The following is a 15,751-nucleotide window of genomic DNA, read 5'->3' as shown; positions in this document are numbered from 1 at the left end:
GCTTGCTCTATCCAGCAAATGTTAGCAGTCAACTTGGACTGATGATATGTGTTGTATTAACTAAACAGTTAGACCAGGCTCTTCTGTACTTCCTCACAATAATGTTACCAGTGATGCTGGTGTATTAGCATTTTTCTTAGTAGTGCAAAAATTGTATTTAGGCTAATTAACAAAGCAAACAACAACAACAAAAAAATCCCAAACAGACATGAAGGGCAGAAAGCGACTTGCCCATGCCGCTTACCACCCTCACTCATTCAGAGCTGGCACCTTCTGGGATCAGCAGGTTCCTACACGCGCTGGGCAAAGCAAGGCGCTGTGCAGGGCCAGGGCGTGCCCACCTACAAACCGCTGGTTGTCTGGAGCACGCAAACACCTTGCGAGTTCCGGGGAGGCTCTGGGGATGTCTCTCTCCGACTTCTCAGCTCAAAGCTTTAGACAGAATGTTGCCAGCGTCCAGGTTTTCAGTGTGTCAGCAACTTCACTTTACAGAGCTAGCCAGTGGAGGATCGAGGAGGAAACCCCTCCAGCCATACGCTGGCCAGAAGCCAACGCTGCCCTAGAGCACCTTTTGTTCTGACCACTGATTCGAGTGGTGGCAGCCGTGCCAGGCGTGCAGGGGCACCGCGATCTCTGCTTCCAGAGGCCACCTCCCGCCCTGGGCGCCTAGCCCTGAGTCGGCGGCCCCAAGCCTGCACGACGGAGACACGCCCCTCGCCTCCCCGCGGTGCACGGACTCGCCCGGGCTCCCAGGCTCCGCCCACCCCGCTGGGAGCCTAGCTCTCTCTCCTGCCCCCTGCACTCGAGACCCAGCCTAGCGCCGAGCCGAGCTGCAGCCTCCATGGACTGCGAGCGGGGTGCAGGCTAGCAAGCCAGGGACCGAGGCCATGCGCTCTCCAAAAGACCTCCAAGGCTGAGCGCGGGCTGGAAATGCGGCCGGAAGAAGAGTCGCAGCGTCCCCGGTGAAGGTCCCGGGTTGCAAGGTAGGGAGTAGGCAGATGGCCAGGCAAAGTTGATCTCAGAGAGGAGGTGGTTGGCCTGCGCCCTCGGGCTGCTGGGAACCGCCGAGCTACTTGGACTTGACCCCACCGCGCCCCAGGCGCTCTGAGCAGCGCCTATCTGTCGCCCTGCGCGGGAGCGCACTTGCAAACTTGGTAGTGTTGCCCTGCGCGTCCTGTTGTGTAACCTCCTCGCCGCCAGCTGGACCGGGAAGTTGCCCGCTCGCGTCCTTCAGCTTGGATAGGTCGCAGCCCTGGGCAAATTTCATGGCCCGGGACAAACGCGTGGCCAGAGCCGGCGTGAGCGAGCCCCCGCGCGCTCCGACCCGTGGGGAACTCCCGCGCGCGGTCCCTGCCCCTAGCTGGCGCCTCCAATGCGCGCTGACTCTCTCGCAGCTGCTGCCCGCTCGCCACTGTCTGCCCTTCCGAGTAGCTGCCTGAGTTGGAAAGAAGAGGATGACCGAGGTGCCTTGGTCGGCTGTCCCCAATGGGACGGATGCTGCCTTCCTGGCTGGCCTGGGCTCGCTTTCGGGAAACAGTACTGTCGCCTCAACTGCAGCAGTTTCCTCTTCATTCCGATGTGCTCTGACCAAGACTGGTTTCCAGTTCTATTACCTGCCGGCCGTCTACATCTTAGTGTTCATCATAGGCTTTCTTGGCAACAGCGTGGCTATCTGGATGTTCGTTTTCCACATGAAGCCTTGGAGCGGCATCTCCGTGTACATGTTCAATTTGGCTCTGGCCGACTTTTTGTACGTGCTCACTCTCCCAGCCCTCATCTTCTACTACTTCAACAAGACTGACTGGATCTTCGGGGATGCTATGTGCAAGCTGCAGAGATTCATCTTTCATGTAAACCTCTACGGCAGCATCTTGTTCCTCACGTGCATCAGCGCACACAGGTACAGTGGCGTGGTGTACCCTCTCAAGTCTCTGGGCAGGCTCAAGAAGAAGAATGCCATTTATGTTAGTGTGCTGGTGTGGCTCATTGTGGTGGTGGCCATCTCCCCCATTCTCTTCTACTCTGGCACTGGGATTCGGAAAAACAAAACTGTCACCTGCTACGACACCACATCCGATGAGTACCTGAGAAGTTATTTCATCTACAGTATGTGCACGACTGTGGCCATGTTCTGCATCCCCTTGGTGCTGATCTTGGGCTGTTATGGATTAATTGTTAGAGCTTTGATTTACAAAGACCTGGACAACTCTCCTCTCCGAAGGAAATCCATTTACCTGGTGATAATTGTCCTGACAGTGTTTGCTGTGTCTTACATCCCTTTCCATGTGATGAAAACGATGAATTTGCGAGCACGGCTGGATTTCCAGACCCCAGAAATGTGTGCTTTCAACGACCGGGTTTATGCCACTTACCAGGTAACAAGAGGTCTAGCAAGTCTCAACAGCTGTGTGGACCCCATTCTTTATTTCTTGGCTGGTGATACATTCAGGAGGAGACTGTCCCGAGCCACCAGGAAAGCCTCCAGGAGGAGTGAGGCCAATTTACAATCCAAGAGTGAAGAAATGACTCTCAATATTTTATCTGAGTTCAAGCAGAATGGAGACACAAGTTTGTGAAGGCACGAGATGCATACTCCTCAGTTTTGTAACATGGTAGGATGCTCATAGTACCAGATGCTTTTCTTCCTAAGTTTCTAGTAATGTAAGAGAATGCTCCAGGCATGAAACTTGTGAGTCTAAAAATAAGAGGCATCAATTTGAGGCATCCACATTTATCTTTCTTTCCTGTAATCTCCTTTCTTACTGAGTAGAAATATGTGTAATAAAACAGTGCTACTAGATAAACACTTCCCCTTCCTCCTTTTCAATTCACAGGCCGTTTCTGTTTAAAGTATGTGTGTGCATGTGTAGCAGAGCAGTTTTGATGTTAAAAATGTCTCCGAGAAAACTGGCCACTGGAACTTGAATGTATGATTTGTTTAGCCTTTGTTGCTGTGAATAACTCTTGGCATAAACGAACTAAAATCTATACTTTGGAAAATAATTTGGCATAGTATAATGAAACACTGGTCAGCCTATGGATTAATAAGCAGGTGTCTGAGGAACTTGTCTTTCAGTTCCTCAGAAGCATACATGGTGGCTGATGATCTTTTTGGGGAATTGAATAGAAAAATAAAATCAATGAATGTTTGTGTGAGGAAAAGGAACATTTCCAGTTATTTCTGGAAAACTGATTAATAAGCCTCACTTCTTCGATGTTTGGTGGTGGGAGGCAACGGATATTATATTATTGCCAGGACACACTCAAAATAATTGAAGTGCATGTGTTTTTCTTATAAACATTATGGACTCTTAGGCTTCCTGGGATAAAAAGTCTCACTTGCACCACTGCTGTGCAGTATCTTAGGACTTTGTGTTCCAAGACAAGTGCTCACTCACATCTGTGAAAACAATTTTGAGAAATCCCAGTTAAATGTCAGACTAAAGGGTGAAGGCAGCAGTGGAACCCTTAGCTGATTGTGGGGTAGTGGGCGGGACTGTCAGCGGTTCAGAGGGCCATGGTTGACAGCTGCTCTCTGCAGCTGGAAGTGAGGAGAGATCAACCAGAAGGATGTAAAACTAAAAAAAACAACTGCAAGGTTCTGTCTGTCTCTTCAAAGTTCTTAAAATCATTAAATGCCAAAGGAAAGGGGATGCAAGGAAATCACGTAGGTGTGCCAAGATGGTGGAAAGCTGTTAGCTGATAACAAGTGGAAACCTTTTGATGACTTTTTTAAATGAAAAATGTTTGCAAGGAGAAAATAAAGGAGATTAAGATTTGAATGCTTGAGGCATGATAAAACTGAAGAGAAGTCCATTACAAGTGTTCATCAGGTCCTTCCTAGTAAAGAGACAGCAGCATTTTCTACTCTAGACAGTTGTAATGAAATATTTATAAAGTATATTATTGAATTTTAAAAACAATTTTCAATGAATAACTCATTGCTATATTTATAGCCCTTGAAATGGTCAAATTTAATTAAAATAATGAGAAATTAAATAGTGCAAATAAACAAATCTGATGTGCAAGGAATTCTAGTTGTGAAAGCTAGTCTTCCCATAGCCACCTCCTAAGTTTGTAAGTGATAGTAGACACTGCTTTCAAAGTACTCCCCGAGAAAACAACCTTTGTGCCCAATAGGATAAATGATGTAAGATTGAAGATTTGATGTCATTTCTTAAACATTTGAATGACTGGGGATCTGGGAGATCTGTGGCGTGCTTCCATTTGCCCAATGTCTTATTACTCAGGACCATGAAAAATAGTTGCATTTAGCTTTCCTCTATAGTGGTTCTTGTACACATTCAGTTGTAACATACAGAGGTAAAGAAGCCAACTATAGAAACATTTACTGTGTCTCCAACTTTTGAGACTTTCAGAGTTCTTAAGTGATAATACTAATGCAACACTTTCTGTTTCAGAATCCTACAGACAAAATCTAAAATACATCCATATTATTGTTGACACTTTAAGTGTGTTCAGTGGCTCAAAAGTAATTCTGTTAAACTGACCCAAATCGAGACTTTGGAAACCCACAGCTCAGTGCTCCATGTCTGTATTATTTCCTTATTATTTAAGACCGTTTTCTCCATTTGAGGCTTCGGATATCAGCCTAATTTCGGATATGTGTTAAATGCACTCTTTCAACTTCCAAAAAATGTTCTTTGGGTTTGTATTTGGTTACAGGACCAAAGTTTCCTTCTGCTCCTTGTCATGCTCCTCATTCTGGGGATTGGCACCAGGGACTTGTGGATACTAGGCAAGACTTCAACCACTGAGCTATTGCTTCGGCCCCTAAAGTGTTCTTCCTCATCTTACTTCATCATTAAATAAGCAATGATATGTCAACATAGTAACAAGACTGACTGTGCCAACATCTTCTAGGTCACAAGATGTCTCTGAGATGACCTATGCATGCACAGGTCAAGAAGAAGCAACAGTGTTAGCCAAAAGACCAATTTGTGACACCCGAGTGTGGGTTTCCATATAAAGACAGATACGTTGATGTTTTGTCGAAAGACACCTAAAATTGTAAGATATAGCGAGTCATTAAACTTCACACTACAAAAATGCCTTCATTCCAAGTTCAAGGGTTTGTTTTTCTTGTCGCTACCTGGTATTATTCCGTATAAAGTGCCGTTCTTGGCTCTTTGAAGGTTGCTTTGAACCTGTATTGAACTAAATGATAAAATAAGAAGAAACGTAGCACACAAGACAGAATTCAAGATTAAAACCATAATGTGGCCTCCAAGAAGACACTTGGAAGCCCATTCTTCATGAACAGGAAAAGCGACAGGACACTATGTGCTGATGCCGTATGTGCGGTGGTAAATCTTGAAAGCAGTGAGAACTGTTCAGAATCTACTTCCACATTTTCCCAGGACTCTCCAGTCTAGTCCCTGGATAAAGTTCTCATTTTCCACCAACTGTGGTATGGACAAGTTAAAACCTGTAAATCTCTGCTCACTCAGCCAGGACACTAACCCATCTTGATATCATACATATCAGTACTTAGTAGCAGCTAGAATGCAACTATTGACTGGACTTAGAAGATGTGTTATTAGTAAATATGTATTGAAGCTTTTCTTCTATTGGTTGGATGTAATCATTGTAGTAGTATTTATCGTAGAGGTTTATGGGCCTTCAGTTTTAAACATTGTAAGACTTCCTTGAAGATACAACGTACTGGTATAAATTCTATTTATTGCAATGTATAATGTTTGAATGTCACACGTATATTTTACAGTAATATATAATACTAGATAAAATGAGAATTATATTTAAGATCATTTTTTCAGATATTAGTATCTTTGAACCTTTAAGACCAGTTTCTATTTGTATCTGAAAAGATGAAAATGTGTTTTATAACAAGTGTTTAATTTCTCCCCAGATTTGAATTGCATGCTTTCTTTTTGGGTGGGGTCCTGCTATACAGACATGATTTGGGGTCAGATTATTATAAAATTTATAACAAGTATAGTATATTTTAGACAGGTTATGTATTATGTACATTATATATATATATTTATATTATAGACAATTTGTGTTGTCTTTCAGAAAGTTTAGAATATTGCCCTATGGTCGCAGCTTCCACTGCCAAAGGCTAAAGGCTTGTCTACTATTCAAAATTGATGGTTTAGAGGTCTAGTAGGTTGGGCAGTAAGGATATAATGAGAGAATTTAAAGACAAACTAGTGATACAGGGGGAAAATGTATAGCTGATAGTTTTCTGCTAGATCTTGAAGATTTACAATGTGTTTTTCCCTCTTAGGGCAACATAGTACAATCTTCTTTGAGTTGTTTTGTTTTGTTTTGTTTTAGTAACACTACCAAGAAATTGAGCATTGCTATTGATTTTAATCTGTTTTCTTCAGGCAGTTGGTAGCTCTAATGCCAACATTTTAAGTGATAACTATGTCATTTGGCTGCTAAATTCTGTCATGTGTTTTTGAAAATGAAGGTGAATTTATGTTACATATCAAAATTTGTACATTTGAGTTATGTTGTTTCAGTGCTTTTGTGAGAAAAGGTTTATTTTTATAATATCAATGATTTTCCTGTAGATAATTGAAACAGATTTCTTTGTGGTTAAGAGTGCTATTGAGTGGTATGGAACAGTGTTACTTGGCATTTTGAGCCTTCTCAGGTCTATCTCATCAGTGGTAGCTTAACAAACTCTGGATTGATTGTGTATAATTGTCTTTGTATTAAAAAGAGTTTCACGTCTGTAAAAGCACAGTATTGTTTGACTGTAGGGAGCTGCAGAATCGCCCATGTTTCTGTGACTTTGCTCTCGTGTGTGTGTGTGTGTGTGTGTGTGTGTGTGTCCCAGGCATGGCAGCCAACCTTGTATCTGCTAATTATAATAATAGCAGAGCTTCACAATTGTGGTCCTTAGAATTGTACTTACCATAGAAAATTAAAAGTGAGAAAGATTCAATAAAATTATGAAACATGGTGATGGTGTCTGTTTTATTAGATTTTTCTTGCTCAAACATTTCCTCACATTTTAACATGCACTGAAAAACACTTTGTTTTAATTTGGGTAATTTCTTAAAGTGACAACTGGGCTATACTATTTTATAATAAAGGGAGAATGCTGATATAAGATAATCCCTAACACTGTTCTTATTTGGTGTTTAATCACAAATGAGGTTCTCTCTTTTGTTTTTGTTTTACTGAAACAGGGTTCTCTGTGTAACAGCTTTGGTGGTCTTAGAACTCACCTTATAGACCAGGCTAGCCTTGAATGTATAGAGATTTGTGTGCCTCTGTCTATCCATGGAAGTAATTATGCTAACATTCTTTTGGAGTTTCTGGTTTTTAGTTTACATTTTCCTTTGTCTCCCAAGTGTGAGATTCATTCTCTCTGTCTCTCTGTCTCTCTGTTTCTCTGTCTCTCTCTGTCTCTCTGTCTCTCTGTCTCTCTCTGTCTCTGTCTGTCTGTCTGTCTGTCTGTCTCTCTCTCTGTCTCTCTCTCTCTCTCTCTCTCACACACACACACACACACACACACACACACTAAAGTATGTTTAAATGATTATCTGCAATAAATATTATCTTAGTAGAGAAGGTAAACCTGCAACGTTCCTGTACTGGGTTTTCTGGCATCTGCAGAAGTGCCTTGCAACAAATTCTTGTTGAGAGGACATCAGGATCTCTGCCAGCCCTTAAGATACAGGTAAGTCCTTAGGAACACCTTCATTAGACATACTTGTTATACTGCACTGTTTCTGATATCAACTTTTGTAAAGATTGTGTGTGTGTGTGTGTGTGTGTGTGTTTGTATGTGTGTGTATGTGTGTGTGTTGGTGTGTTGGTGTGTAGATGTGCATTAGAATATATTGGAATGTCCATTTGCTAGAGTGTGTGTTAGAGTCTATTTGGAATGCATGTGAGTGTGTGTGTGTGTGTGTGTGTGTGTGTGTGTGTATGTGTGTGTGTGTGTGTGCTAGAGTCTATATGTTGAAGTGTGTGTGAGTTTGTATGTATGCTAGAATGTAGAATGTATGTAGAGTATATGTGTAGTGTATGAGAGTGTGTATATGTTGGAATGTTTGTAATTCATACCTGGGAATAATGCATATAACTATCTTGATACTTTAAGAGTTTATCCTAAAGTTTTAACCACTTCGACTTTGTAAGTCACCTTAAGTTTAGAGTTACAGAATATTTTTTTTTCTGGAAATAAAACTGAATTTTATTTCTCTTCCCTTTGTTAATGGATTAGAAGTTTAAAAGCTCTTTTTGGGAAATTTAGAATTCTCACCCCAAATATGGTTAGAGCTTCCATTTCCAACCATAAAAACTGTCTATTCAGAGCCCCTCTGTTGCAGTTTGAGAGTTGGCACACAAGTATTGTAGGCACAGCAGATGTCACTTGAAATCTATGTGAATGCTTTTCCTGTGCTTACTTGTTAACCCCACAGAGTTGCAGCTCTGCTCGTGGTTGGTCCTGGGGTCTGCCCTGAGCAGTCAGTATGGCTGCTGGGATTGATGTACAGTCCGAACCAGTGGTTGTAGTTATGTCTGGCCCCTGAGATGAGCAACTGATCAGACCACAGTGACCCAGCAGGAGTGCTGGGAATAGGGTGGAGGTATGGAGGTAAGTGGGCTGCTTTCACTACTGAATAAAAAAAAAAGAAATCCTCACTACTTTCTTTGCTTATATGTTGGATAGAAATCACCAGTGTGAAGATGGCAAATCCCCTATGGTGTCTTGGAGATGATGCAGTTAATTCTGTCAGGTGAGACTAAAACTTTCATTCAAAACCCAAGAGAAGAAGGAACATACGTTAGTATAATGGGTCTCCAGAGAAGAGCTTTAACAAAGAAAATAAAATAGAGTTTTACTGTTCCTTGACTTAGTTCATTAACATTCAAATTACTATGAAGATAAAGTATATCTAGCTAAAAGCATATTAATAGGAATATTATATAGGATATAGGATACTGATCAGTAGCAGTAAATGATTTCTGTGTGTGTGTGTATGTGTGTGTGTCTACATTTACTTCATAGTAATGTGTGTCATAGGTTTTGTTAAAGATTTTACTTTTTGATAGACATGTTAAAAATTGTAAATTATTCATTACTTCATTTACTAAAAGACATGAATCTATCCAAAGAAACAGGATAAGACATGGTTTCTCAAAACTTTTGTAAATAAATGCAAATGCATTTACTTTGTTATAAAGAACAAATGCAAAACAAAAAATAAATTTAACTTCATTGCATGCAGTCTATTTTTAAAGAACTGTCATTTTCTTCCATTCAGAATTTCCAAAAATGTGTATTTGAAGCCATTTCACTCAATTCATATAAATGTTGACAACATAACTTTTCATCCTTTCTTTCAGTTTGGACAGTGACTGTTTACTTCAGTGTAAGAGGAGGAGTTTCCTATCAGAAAGCCTCAGTTCTGAACTCAAGGCTACTACTTACAGCTCATGTTCCCTTGTCAGGAGATTTAAACGTTTCAGCCGTGTATTTCATAACTACAAGAAGGACGTCATATAGATGTATCTAATGCTGGAGAAGTAATACAAAGTGGACACAGTATTCCACACAGTGCGTGCCTGAACAGCAGGGAAACATGCACGGATCTTTCGCTTAGAATCCATGAAATCACTCTGTTACTCTTCCTTTGCAATGTGCAAGCAAGCACTGCTTTTGCTACCTTTGTTTCAGATTTCTAGTACCTCCCATCGTGCATGGAGGCTTTGTGGTTCTCTCCTTGTGAGACCTTGTGGACACATAATACTGTTCTCTTACTCAGTTCATTAACATTCAAATTACTATGAAGACAAAGTATATCTAGCTAAAAGCATATTAATAGGAAATGCCTACTGGCCTCCCCTACGGGGCCTTACCTCTTAAGGTTATGGTTTATTTTTCAATCACCACAGTCCAGAGTTTGGTCTTTATTTGTGCCGATACAGAAACTTGATCTCCACAGTTCATCTAGAGTTCACCAACACTGAGGGACTGACTCACACTGAGCAAACTGGCAAGAGAATCATTTACCAGCTAGATTGCCGATTCTTACGTACAACAGTCATATCCCAGTCACAATAACAGGCATCTGCATTTTTGTTCTGGGGGATCTAATTATATATCAGAAAGATGCCTGCAGAGCTTGAAATGGGAACAGAGATTGAGATATTCTTGAAAAGCCTGTCTATAAAGGAAAGGCCAGATGAAAGGATGACATGTCCCCAGAGACACTGGTCTTGCTAACCAGTATCTGTCTTCTACTAAAGAATCTTGAGCTGCTTTCCTGTCTTTCTGGGACAACTTAACAGTGTGTGGAAGGAAACAATCACATTCACTTATTTATTTTAAAATTAGTCATCACCATCATTATTGTTTGAATGCAAAAAAAAAAAAAAGAAAGAAAAAAGAAAAAAAAGAAAAAGTTTTAGTGATGTCTCTTACATGGGAAATGTAAAAGGAAAGTGGTGGTCTTTCTGACCACCATGCTTGCTGAGTGGGAGACACACAAAATCTTCATGTAACAATATAATGCTATGGCAAACAGGATTCTACAGTGCAGGACTGGTTTATTGCAAGAGATAGAAATCCAAGAATTGTTCCTGTGCAGATTTTAGCTGTAATCAAGAAAGTAGTCACAGCCTCTCTCAGGGAGTATCTGCACAGAAGGAAAGATCAATGGAGAAAGAGGGGAGGGGTTAGTGGGCCATAGTTTCTCCAACAAGAATGGAACAGACAATGTAAGCAGAAAGAAGTAATTGAAGACCCAAGACAGTCTACTACTTGCCCCACTACTGATGACTTCATTCTCAAAAAAGAATCTTGTGGAAATGTCATTCTCTGTCACGAGTCATGAAAACGACTATAAAGAGTCCCTTGGATTTATAGTTTGCAAAGGATTGCTGTTATTGAGGGAACACTTAAACCATAAAACAATATTTCTGACTGCTCAAGAAGTATGTCTGTGGAGAGAAAAGGCATTCTAGGTCATTGGTTTGAACTAACAAGGTAAGAAGTAGAAAATGAGGCAAAGAGATTTCCTGAGGAAGGAAGCTAAATGTCGAAGTTGGCAGTGGGGTGGGGGTGGAGTAAGGGTGGAGGGTAAATTCAACATAGCAATGACAAAGGAAGGACCCAGCAGTATTACTGAGTATGTCAATAAAGGCCATTGGAATGCAGAAGATCTATCATGTGAATCTGGGACAATAGCCATATCCCTGAGTAGCAGGAAAATTGCAAAAGTTCTGTAGGAAGATGGATCTGAAATTAGGTACAGGACACCATCAGTAAGGGAACAGTTATCAAGAATTACCTGTCATTACCAAAAATCGAGTTTATGTGACAGTTGATTAATGTTAAGCATCAAGGAGCTAGGCGGCTCTTGTCTGACGTGCAAGGTAATAAGATAGGAGACATGGTGTTGGCAAGGAAAAGGACTACTGCTGTAGTCTAGAATGCATGTCAGAAAAGCTGTGCTGAGGGGGTGAATTGCTTCATATGGTTCATAAAAGGAGATGGACAGGCAGAGGGTCTGAGTCCAGCCATTCAAACATTCTGCTCACAGTAGCCAGGAATAAGATACACTGGTGGAGGAGAGTGATCAAGTCTCCAGCTGGTCCAGCTTCCCACAGCCATACAGACTTTTTCCTTCTTTGTTTGTTTGTTTTTTTGTTTCTGGATTGCTTGCTTGCTTTCCTTCTTTCCCTCTTTTTTAAAAATTTATATTTTACTAATTCACCTTACACCCCTCTCACTGCCCCACTCCTGGCCACCCGGTCCCAATCCCATAATCGTTCCCTTACCCCCCTCCTCTTCTCCTCTGAAGAGGTGGTGGCCCCCTGGGTATCCCCCACTCTGGCACTTCAGGTCTTGTTTTTTCTCCAACTGAGGCCACAGAAGGAAGCCTAACTACAAGAACATATTCCACAGCTTTTGGGATAGCCCCCACTCCAGTCGTTCGGAACCCACATGAAGAATAAAGTACACATCTGCTACATATATGTGTGGAGGTCTAGGCCCATCCTGTGTATGTTCTTTGGTTGGTGGTTAAGTCTCCGAGAGCCCCAAGGGTCAGGACCAACAGCTACATACAGACATTTGAAGAGTAGGCCTCAGAAATTGAGAATGACCCTCCCTGCTGAGATAAAGCTGTGATGAGAGCAATATTGTGACTGATTCATAAGTCTGGCTTTAGAATAACTCTTTACACAGAAATAGGCAGCTGGAAGAAACTGAGACTAGTTAGAGCTGAAGATATGGTGAGTTCTCAGTGTCCTTGTATTGTTCTTAGATTGGTGCTACGGGAGGTAGAGGTGCAAAGGAGGAGGCTGAGTGGACAGTTTACTTAGGGGTCATTGTAGTTTAATTCTTGTTGTTTCTGTAAAACACGCTGATAAAAGCAACTCTGAGTAAAAATGTTATGCCTAGGTTGCAGCCCCCAAAGACCACAGAGAAGCCAATTCCAATGTAAAATTCCAAAGTGTCTTTACTATAAGCTTTAGAGCAACGTCTCTCACCATCCCCAAAGCAGTGGGTTGGAATCAGAGCTCTGAGTCTAGGGGAGAAGGGTATTTATCATAGTAACAGCAAGCTTGGGGAATTTCCATACGGGTCAGCAAGTTAATATTTTAAAAACTGCATTTCTGACATACTCGGTAGAAACTGAACATGGGGACAAAACCACCTGACAAGAGGATGGCCAAGTTCTCTGCAGGAAGTCTTAAGTTATCTGTATGCACCTTGACCCTGCTATTGTAGCCCAACTGTGTGCTGCTAAGGGGAGGGGGTTTGTCATGGGATGCTTGTTCAGGAGGACTCTGGGATTTTCTTCCTAGAACTGGAGTTTAACCCCTAGTCTTGTACAAAATGGAATTTCTTCAAAAACAAGAGTTGGTTGGGCTTTACCATAGAGCTTATTTTAGTGCACAGTTCCAGTTTATAATCCCTTGGATTGGAGAAGTCATAGCAAAATCAGCAGCAGTGGAGAACAGAGAATGCATGCAAACACATTTTCATCTTACTTTCTCCATTTGTTTTTCCCAATCTGGATTCCCCTGCCTGCGGAATGGTGCAACCCACAATGGTTAGGCAGGTCTCCCTTAACATAAGACAGCTCATACAAGAACAAATGTAATCCCCACAGACATGCCTATAGGCCAACTTGATCACTAAGGTTTTCCCAGGTGATTCTAGATGGTATCAAGTTGGCAGAATTAACCATCATAACATAATAACCCTTGCCATTTTGACACACAATGCATCACTTGAAGGCATAACCTTTCAACCCTTGTACCCAAAATCTCATTTTAACTCATAATATAAATATAGCACAATTTTAAAAATTCTTATAGTCCAGCCTTAGAAATGTCCAGAGGCATCAATAGTTCTAATACTTTAAAAACTTGGTTTCTATGAACTCCTGTAAAATCAAAAGCAAATTCATACTTCTAACATATAGTAGCACAGAATAAGCATTTTTGTTACAAGAGGGAAGGACCAGGGCACCACAAAGAATAGTCATATCTAAACAATACTATAAATCCTCTGAGGTAAATATAAAACCGTTCATGTCTGTGTTTGGTGTCTGAAACTTGTGATCTTCTGGGTTCCAAGGGACTTGGATAGATCCACTGTCTTAGTTACTTTTTGATTGCTGTGATAAAGTACCATAACTAAAAGTGACTTACAGAGGAAAGTTTATTTTGGCCTATGGTTCCAGAGAGATAAAAGTCCATGATCATGGTCAGATATGTCAGAAAGCTCCAGGAAGGCCAGCAGGAGCAGGAAACTGGGAAAACACATCTCAAACACAAGCATGAAAGAAAGGGTGCAACCTGGAATGAGGCTAAAGTTATATATTCTCAGAGCTTCTCCCAGTGATGCACTTTATCCATCAAGGCTGTAGCAAGCCTCCCCAAAGAACATTACCAACTACAAATCAAATGTTCAAATACCCCCAACATATGGAAGACATTTCTTATTCAATGCCTGCCCCCACCCAGTGTGAGTAGTTGCTGTTCTATTGATATGAAGAGCCACCACGATCACATCAACTCTTATAGAAGAAACCATTTAACAGGGGCTGGCTTACAGTTTCAGAGTTTAATGCATTATCATCTTCACAGCAGGAGGCATGAGGATATGTAGGCAGACATGGTGCTAGAGAAACACCTGAGAATTCTAGAACACCTAAATCCTCAGACAACAAACAGGAAGAGAAAGACTCTGGGACTGGCATGTACTTTTGAAACCCCAAAGCCCACCCCCAGTGACACATTTCCCTTAATGCCACTTCCTGGTGACCAAGCATTCAAATCTCTGAGCCTTTTGGGGTGTTCCTTTCTCACCCATTCTAACCACCACACACACCCACTTCCAGATCTGCCAGATAGAATACAGTTTTTCTCTTAGGCTTAGGACAGTTTCCACTCTATAGCTGCAGCACTCCTTAGCAGATGTCCCACAGCCCTGGCATTCCAGTGTTATGGTGTCTCAATTACAACTAAAGCTTTATCCTCACAGCTTCATGCAATGACATCTTAGGACCTTGATGCAGGGACTTTGACTCTTCTACACAGTTCATGGTTTCAACTATATCCCTTCTCCTCTTAAATCTTGTATTTTTCTTGCTTTTGAGGTTACCATGTATTTGGTACACAACAATTTTGTACAGCAAAAGTGTAGACTCTTCCATATCCTTCCCACAAAACATGCTAAAGGCATAACAATACCCCATATTGCCAGGTTTATCACAGTGCTGGCTTGCTTCTCAGTGCCGGTTTCTCTCTTAATTTCGCTGTGACAACATAGTCTGACAGAAGCATCTCAGAGAGGAATGAATTTGTTTTATTTCATAGTTCCATCTTACAGTTCATCATGGGAGGTTATAGGAGCAGGAACATGATAGAATTGGTCATATCACGTCTATAATCAACCACAGAGAGCCGTGAATGTATGCATCCTTACCCTCAGCTCAGTTTGTGCACTCCTCCACTGTCCAGAACGTCCTGCTTAATAAATGGTGCCTCTCACAGTCTGAAGTTTTCTCACCTCAGTAAATATAATCAAAATAATTCCACACAGATTGTCTACTAAAGGCGACCTTCATGGATACGTTCTTTCCAGATGATTCTAGGTCATGTCATGTTGGCAATTAAAACTTACTATCATAAGCATGTATGCTATTACCACAAGCAAGAATGATGTCTGACTGGTTATATGGGTACTGAATACCATTTAAGAATAATGTCAATGAACAACAATATCATCCAACCAGATGCCTCAGAACTCCCAGATTAAACCACCAACCAAAGAGCACACATGGAGGGACCCATTGCTCCAGCTGCTTATGTAGCAGAGGATTGCCTTATGTGGCATCAAAGGGAGGGAAGGCTCTTGGTCCTGTGGAGGCTCGATGCCCCAGCATAGGGGAATGCTAGGGTGGGGAGATAGGAGTGGGTGGGTGGGTGGGTGGGTGGATGAACATCCTCATAGAAGCAGAGGGTAAGGGGCATGGGATAGGGTGTTTTCAGAGGGGAAACCGGGAAGGAGGACAACATTTGAAATGTAAATAAATAAAATAATTAATAAAAAATAAATAAAATAGATTTCAGTAAATGTAAAAATAATCCACTTGTATAGAAAGTAACACTAAAATTATCTCAAATGAACACTTTGTGGATAATAATAATTAAAACATCTAGAGCAGGAATGGAAGATCGAGGCTGCTGTGAAGGCTTGCATTCTTCTGGAATTTTCTTG

At 41.6% G+C, this 15,751-nt stretch overlaps 1 protein-coding gene across 1 annotated transcript; it reads left to right on the top strand.

Annotated features, from left to right (window-relative positions):
• Positions 1-761: 761 nt before the first annotated feature.
• On the top strand, positions 762-6,957 carry P2ry1 (purinergic receptor P2Y1). Its single transcript, XM_052180424.1, has 2 exons — positions 762-2,612; positions 4,687-6,957. Exon 1 carries the CDS (start codon positions 1,455-1,457, stop codon positions 2,574-2,576), a length of 1,122 nt encoding a protein of 373 aa, XP_052036384.1. The 5' UTR covers positions 762-1,454; the 3' UTR covers positions 2,577-2,612; positions 4,687-6,957.
• Positions 6,958-15,751: the final 8,794 nt, after the last annotated feature.

Source organism: Apodemus sylvaticus, chromosome 4 (genome assembly GCF_947179515.1).
Source record: "Apodemus sylvaticus chromosome 4, mApoSyl1.1, whole genome shotgun sequence".
Taxonomy (NCBI): domain Eukaryota; kingdom Metazoa; phylum Chordata; class Mammalia; order Rodentia; family Muridae; genus Apodemus; species Apodemus sylvaticus.
Note: the sequence above shows the minus strand (reverse complement) of the source record. Positions and strands in the feature narration are given on the sequence as shown.